The 8425-nt window shown below is 27.5% G+C and overlaps 2 protein-coding genes across 2 annotated transcripts in view; both read right to left on the bottom strand.

Moving 5' to 3' along the window:
* Positions 1-450, bottom strand: part of LOC108748589 (odorant receptor 4-like) — a 3578-nt gene extending 3128 nt beyond the window's left edge. The window contains exons 1-2 of the mRNA XM_018486830.1: positions 401-450; positions 165-278 (exon numbers count right to left, since the gene is read on the bottom strand). Of these exons, the coding sequence (XP_018342332.1) occupies positions 165-278; positions 401-450 (164 nt within the window). The remainder of the gene's footprint in view (positions 1-164; positions 279-400) is intronic.
* A 645-nt stretch (positions 451-1095) lies between these two features.
* On the bottom strand, positions 1096-7966 carry LOC108748588. Its single transcript, XM_018486829.1, has 5 exons — positions 7917-7966; positions 7652-7778; positions 6534-6676; positions 5874-6006; positions 1096-1263 (listed from the first exon to the last, which is right to left on the bottom strand). Exons 1-5 carry the CDS (start codon positions 7964-7966, stop codon positions 1096-1098), a joined length of 621 nt encoding a protein of 206 aa, XP_018342331.1.
* Positions 7967-8425: the final 459 nt, after the last annotated feature.

Here is an 8425-nt window from a genome sequence, read left to right as displayed (position 1 = left end):
TATATATATATATATATATATATATATAATATAAAAATAATTATAAAAACTTATTGTTTTGTTATTAAAACATTTCAATAATACTAATAAATTTATATATTCATACATATATATATATATATATATATATATATATATACATATATTTTTGTGTAAGTACTAACTTCATAGCTTTACGATGGATATCGACAGCATAAATCATTGCCTTATAAATTGTAATTTCATTCTTCATGTTATTTTTAAAAATTTCATTTATCATTGCTCGTTCAATACGGTAGCTATAAATAATAAATTCTTATAACTGTAGAGTCTTTCTAGATTTATGAGACGAGAAATGATGTTCTACTTCTAAAACACACACAGACGTTTATTTTAATATTTTATGTGTTGTTTTTCTTACCTGGCAATCTTAAACATTCCACAGGCGTGTTTGAGGTACCCTATGAGCATCGTTCCCGTTGCTATATATGCAATTGCCCCTATACAAGAAGCTACGTCTATGTGCAGCAAAATTAGATAAAAATACTTTTCCTGATCGACGAAGTATTCAGTCATGATAGGAATTAGAGGACGTGGTCGAGATTCATTCATGGGCACAATGATATCGAGAATGCATGGCCACATTGGCACAAAAACAATAGCTAATACACAGCACAATGTAATCTCTGAGCATATTTAAAAAAAGTAGTCATATTTTGCTGCATGTAAATGAATAATAATAAAATAACACGTTTTGACATAATGATATTGGAAATATGTTAAAATAATAAAAAAATATAAAGAAATAGATGAAAAAATAATAATATTCCAGAAAAATATTCTTTATGTAAACCACTAACATTTTTAAACTGTTTGGAAGATCAATTTTTTGTATATTTTATATGTTTAATTATTTTTTAATTGTTTTAAATGTCGAATATTCTAGCACAAAGTTGCATGCTTACGCTTTTTTAATATTTTTTATTTATCTGTTTAATAATAATAAAATAAAGTAATTATATATTTTTTTTATTGTATTTTATATTTTGATAATAAAAAGTTTAATATATAAAAGTAGCAAAGATCTATTATTTAATTTTTATATGAGATTGTAATCTATTTTTTATTATACGACATGTAAAGAAAATCATTAAAGTTTATCTTACGTATAATTCTAATTGTATAACGTTTCGCGTTCAATCCGTACTTTTCTATAATGGCAATTTCATTTTCATCTTTTATTTCATTATAGATATGCTGTAATTGCTCCAGTAAACACCTGATCTATTATATTAATAATATTTTATGTTGTTCCCCGTGTGGGAAAAAAATATTCTATACATTTATAATGGATGAGTAAAAATCTAACTTACAGTTTGAGTGTTAATCCAAAACGAGTTATATTTAATTATAAATGAAATTAAAAGTAAAATGTAAGAAAAAATCTTAATGATAAGATTAAGTGTACATTCTGCAGTCAAAAATGTCATAAGCTACAATCAACAAATTTATTCAAATATCCTTATTAATAAAATTGATCCTTTATTTGAATATCGACTTTTTAGTTATTTGAATATTTATATATTTGAATAACAATTTGATTAATGTAAGTCTAAAATAATCAGTTGCTTTTTATGCATAATAATCTTGTAATTAAAGTGCAATTAAAATTATATTGTAAAGTAATATTATAATACAATATTATATATATAATATTAAATAGTAAATTGATATTAAATAATTAATTTTAAATGTATATAAGTAATTTATTACGTAATAAGAGACAATTAAAAATATTGAAAATACCTGAACTATAATGCAGCTTGTCAAAATACCAAAGAACAAAATTAATTGTAATTGAATGAGTTTTGATTGCTTGTAAGGCCATAAGCCAATGGCGAGCAAAAGAATTCGATTGAGGCCAAAATACTGGGTCTCAACAAAAATCATCTCTCGCATTGAGATACATCTGACTGTGAAAAAGATATTAAAATCTCGCGTATCCCCTTCTCCCAAACAATTGCATATTTTGAAACTTTTTATGTTAAATTCTAAATAGCGTAATATAATATGTAACGCTATAGTCTAATTTAGTACGTAATATAAAATACTATTGTGGGACACATACTTTGCCAATTTTGCTGGAAGAAAAAGACGATCGATTTGATGTCGAATAGAATTTAGCAGCTGTTTATTTTACACTACAAATACATAAGGTGATGTCTTTGTCGAAGTCTACGCAAGCGCAACTCACTCGATTCCAGCGACGTTGTTTTATATATTTCATTTCCGTGCGTGCACTCATAGGATGCGTTAGCTCTTTTGGGGGAACATTCCGGTCGAACTGTTTTAGAAGTGAGTGACACGAGTTATATGTGAAATTATTATCGGTGAAATAAAAGAAACTGCGGAAAGTGTTACGAATGTAGAAAATATTACAAAGCTTATTAAATATATTACATCTAATTGTAAGTAAAAAGTGCTGCATTCTTTGTTAGTGTTAATAGAATTAAAGTCTTCATTTTTTATCATGCACATTAATCTGTCTTTCATAACTTTCCTATCTTAATGAATTGGCATTTGTTTTTAATTATCCAACAGAAAGTGATGCAAATATATTTGTCAGTTTTTAATAAATAATTGACTATGTTTCATACGTTTCGCAGTGCATACGATCATAAATTAATTTAGTCTATTCAGAGAAGTAGTAATCTTAACTTACATATATCAATCATTAAAATTAAACAATTAATTCAATGTTAAAAATGTATGGCCAAAATAAATATAAAGTTAAAGCCAATGCGCTGAATATGACCATTATTGAAGACCGCACGAAAAAAGAATGTTTCTGGCTACAGCCAATTCTAATTAATTGAAATTGCATTAGCTACCTACTATAGCTATGAAATTTGCTAATACATACAGAGGATTTGTTGCTGTAGCTAATATAAGGACGTGATAGCAAAGTATGCATGTCTGTTACAGATCAATTTATTTAGCAATATGAAGTTAGTTATCGGATATGTCCGTGTAAAAGAAAATTGCCTCTATCACAGCTAAATATGCTAAAACTGTGTTTGCTAAAAAAAAATTGTCTGCTACACATAAAACGTTTAATGCAATAATCAATACAGCGACATAATAGCAAAATGCTTTTCTATTACAATGATAATATTTTGGCCTCACTAATAGAAATTAGATCTCGCAGACATGACGTTAGGTGTCCATATAATATTATTGAATTAGCTGCCAAACCTAATTTTTAGCTGTGGCAGTCAGTGATCTTTTTTTCCGTTTAAAATTATTTTACTTGATGAGTGAATTTATATAGACTCACTAATTAGCTTACAAATATAGTATAACAAAAGCAATATCTCACATAATAATATGAACGTGTAAATTTCGCAAAACTATTGTACTTTTTCACTGCGGATTTCAATTAGCTCGTTAAATATGCTGGTCCAATATTTTGCCTGTCGTTTTAATAAAATTTTTTTTGTCGTTTTTCTTTTCTAAACTCAGGAGAAATTATATTGTATAGTGAAATTTATATTTTGAAAACGTTTATTTGTATGTAAGTACAATAGATAATATATAATAATTGTTTAACTTTTGCGTCTCCCCTTTCTTGGATTTGTTAAATATTCTATAGCTTTTTTGTATTTTTTTAATTTGAATATATTAAACTGAATTGCTTAATTTATTTTAAACGTAATGCAAAAATAAATGAAATATTACCATGAGATAGAAACAACAATTTACACCTTCATTCCAGAAGGGATATATGGTTAAGCGATCAGTTTGATTATGGCAATAAAGTAACAGATGTTTGTTTTCTATAAAGAAATACTTCATAAAAGGGACTTGTGCGACAGAGGATCGCGCAGGTGCGGTTTGATTCTTTTTAACACAACGTATTTTAACGTACTTTACACGCACGCATGCACACACACATAGGGTGTAATAAACTTTTTGACATACCGCTTTTGGATAGAGCAGACCGAACTGAATCGAAAAGTCCTTTACTATTTTGCAATTTTCGCAATTTCTTTTCTAGTTACTCAATGAAGCAGAATAGCTAAAATCGACGCACAAAACAACTTTAAGATATCTTTAAGAGTTCTTTAGTAATAAATATATTTATGATATTTTATAAAGAACTCTGATAGATATCTTAAAATTCTTTTATGCGTCTGTTTTATCCACTTATTCAACAATTTCTAAAAAATTAATATCTCGTTAACTATTGCGAAAATTACAAAATGGTAGGAAATTTTTTAACTTAGTTTAGTCCGGTCTCTTTGCCTACAAGCGGTGTGTTAAAAAATTTTACACACACGCACACACACATTTTAGTGCATGCTATTATAAGTGATTCTTGAAAAAATTGTTCAATTTGATACCTCAATATAATGATTATTTATATATATATATTAGGGAAGATCGGGATGTTAAAGACTTGTCAGACAACAAAATAGGTAATAAGAAAAATTTACTCACCAATTTCATTTTCTTAAAAATCGCTATAAATAATATATGCCTGTGCATGGTGCAAATCATTTTACACAACAAATTAATATTATATCAGCAATCTACAGTTAAAAAAAGAGATTTTTCTATCATGTCTTGTTTGAGTTACAAACATTTTGACAATCAATCCCGTACCAAAGTCACTAGATTTATAAAATATCGCAAACTCGCATCCATTTTGACGTATAACGTGGCCATTTCAAATTAATGAATTTGTATATACGTACTTTATTTGGGAAAACGAATCCGTCAAGTATGTAAATCAATGTTTTTTTAATTGTAATTAGTTTATTTATGACCAAAAGAAATATATACGAATGTTTAATATTTAATTTATGTGTTTTTTAGTTTAATACGGATTTATTTGCTGTAGAAGTTTAATGCATAAAAGTGCACAAAGAGTACATGCAAGTATAGTTCAGGAACACGAAAGTACACATCACATGTATGATCATCGCAAGAGCTTGAGTATTTTTAAAAGATCATTCGGCCGGGGCAACATGTTTTTATTTCGGTTCGGGTTATCTCAGTATTTTTTTAAAGAGTGACTGACTACACATGGATTTAGTCACATATAGATTATACTGTACCCAATGTGATTATACCTTGAAATAGTGTACTATGTGCACTTCGGCCATTTTGACGTATCAGCTCTGAAATCAATTCCGGTACTTTATAGATGTAGTGACTTTATTCCGTACGACAATTAATTCCCTACTAGTAAATATCGCATATAATAATTTCTTATTAGGAATATTTCTGTTTTGTGTACTACATTGCGTCTGCGTTTTTTAAATTCTATTTTCTAAGTTCCTGCATATTTATTTATAAACAAGCTTATATCGGTACGATTTTCTCTTATAATAGCAATGAGAGAACATGTAGATGAAATAATAGCCAAGCAAAAACAATGTTTGAAATAATATTTTTTTTATGGATTGATGATAATTGTATGCTAGAAATCAAATTTGGTTAATAAGAAACTCATATGTATATGGAAGATATCAATTAAACTGTTATAATTTTTGAGAACTGAGATAACAACCAATTCGATCTTGGAGAAAAATATACTCTGATGAATCTTCGGTTGGCAGCAGTTGGGAATAAAAAATCAACTACATTAACACTCATTGTGATTTATACAAGCATTTCTTAAATCACATTTTATTCTTTTAATTGTGAGAATTAAACATCCGATTTTCGTTAGTAATGAACCTTGGTGTCAATGCTGTGTAGAATACATGAACGTGAAATAAGACATCGATGCTTTTAATAACTGTAACGAAATACGTTTTTTGTTGCGTTATCATTGGGAGAGTGATAAGTCATGTTTAAGATATTATATGATATAAAATAATTATTACCATGGCAAAACATTCTAAAGATACCACAATTATATTGCCAAAATTCACAGCAACTACTTTGCCACTTCTTTGTAATATAAAAAGTATCAACTTCTGAGTGTACACGGGGGCTATATACCATCGAACATTGTATCTATAAAACAAAGATAACAATAATGAAAAGATTTTGTCTGCCGACAAAATGTTTTACTAATTATTTAATAACTCTAAACATTTGCTGACATTTTAATTATTATTTTTTATTATCAATCCAAATTATACTGAAAGAGAGAAACAAAGAAAGGAGAGAGAGAGAGAGAGAGAGAGAGAGAGAGAGAGAGAGAGAGGTATTGTCCAGAAGCACTAATCATATTTTATTGTATATACTTCGTATTTTTTTTTAATTATTATTCTTATTAGTAGAAATATGTTTAAGCACTTGTTCTATAAAAAATTTAGAACTGTGTTGGAAATTAAATTTTGACAAATAATACAAATAAAGGTCCTCTATTTCTCTCTTCCCTAAATAGTTGGGATGCATAACTATTATATTAAATTCAATATTTATATAATTACAAATTAATAATTTTTACTTTAATTAAAAAATACGTATGACATAATTAAAATTAAACAAAAAAGGAGACGCGATAATTATATTATATATATGAAACAATTTCTTACGCTGTAATATATATATAATTATTGTGATCCATAACTTCTTGCCCGGTATAGTTAGCTATAAACATGTACGCAAAAATGCCCGACACAATTAAAAGATGAAATAAGAATTCCTCTTTGTTGCCAATGGCCACACTGTGAAAAATCTAATATATTATGGCTATGGTAAAAATTTTAGGTATATTTAATAATAACTTATTTTGTATACAAAAATATATTAGTATAGATTACAAGTAATTAGCTTTTTTTTTACAGTCAGAGACATATGCATGATCTGACCTATATTGTGATCTAAGACAGATCTAACCATAAATCGTTTAAGGCCAAAGACAGATCTTTGCTTAATGCATAATCCATAAAGCATAAGAAAATCAACTAATCAGAGTCTTTTATTTCATGGAAAAGAAGAAAATGAAGAATTTTGATTGGTTCATTTTCTCATGCATTATGTATAATTATGCAACTCTGCGCTTCCACCTTTAAGCGATTTAAAATATATTCGCGGTTTTATTTTTTAAACCGCGAAATTGATTACTGATCTATATTGACAGTTTGATGTTTATAGCCGTAGACCGGACAGCATGCGTTTACACTGAATTTTCAAGCGACTTCACATTTTAGGTCAGATCACGTAACAATGAGATCTGACTTATTATTAGAATTAGGGCAGGTTATCAAGTGCTTATAGAAGGGGTCCAAATAATTTAGATCGATTTTTGGTAAGCCGCGACTTAAATTCAGGACTAAAACTTAACTATATGATGTACACAATAAAATAATCTGCATTTATTCTTTTTTTTTTAACAATTTTGAATATTTAAAAACGAATTAGAATTTGTCTTTAATTAGTTTCGTAATTATTTAATTATGTTTTTTATTTCATATTTTTTTATGTAGTTTAAGTTAAAATATTACGACATAATTTACATCGTTTATTCACGTTAAATAATAATATGTTTAAAAACTCACTGCAAAAAGATTGAGACTCAAACAAATTACACTAATCACTGTTAATGCTAAAAAGGATCCTTCAAAGCTCGATAATAGAAATTCGGAATACCTTAAAAAAATAAAATATTATTTCAAATACTATATGAATGCTGTTACATATAGATACCTACATACTTTATAGCTTTACAATGAATATCGACAGCGCAAATTATTTCTTTGTATATCATAATCTCGTTCTCGATGCTAATGTTGTCGAATATTTTGATCGAGTATTTAAACGCTTGCTCGATACGATAACTACAAATTAATTTTAAGCTATAAATTCAGTTCTCCATAAGTCATCATAATTTCTATTGAGATAACATTAAGATCTTGTTTGGAGCTATATAACGTTTAAAATCTGACAAGTGATTTATTTGTAGATTTATTTTTTACCTGGCAATTTTGAACATTCCACAAGCATGTATAAGATATCCTCTGAGCATTGTCCCTATCGCAGTTATCGTAATCGTTCCTATACATATGACTACATTTGTATATAATAAAATTATGTAATAATATTTTTCTTCATCGATAAAGGATTCAGATACCATGATATGTAGCATTTGGCGTGAGTGAGATTCGTTTGTTTGTAAAACAATATCAAATATTATCCACAAAATTTGCGTTAAAATACCGATAAATATACAGGACATGGCAAACACTAAGAACATTTAAAAAAAGTAATTATGTAAATATTTTACTATTTTTTTAAATATCCATTTAAAGTAGCGAAATATTATATCTTTTAAATTTTTGTGCTGTATAATTATTTCTCATGATATTCTATGCAAATGTTAATTACAAAAAATTCTTTACATTTTTAACGTAACGACTAAAATAATGTGTGTGTGTGTGTGTGTGTGTGTGTGTGTGTGTGTGTGTGTGTGTGTGTGTGTGTGTGT

Source organism: Trachymyrmex septentrionalis, unplaced genomic scaffold (genome assembly GCF_001594115.1).
Source record: "Trachymyrmex septentrionalis isolate Tsep2-gDNA-1 unplaced genomic scaffold, Tsep1.0 scaffold24, whole genome shotgun sequence".
Taxonomy (NCBI): domain Eukaryota; kingdom Metazoa; phylum Arthropoda; class Insecta; order Hymenoptera; family Formicidae; genus Trachymyrmex; species Trachymyrmex septentrionalis.
Note: the sequence above shows the minus strand (reverse complement) of the source record. Positions and strands in the feature narration are given on the sequence as shown.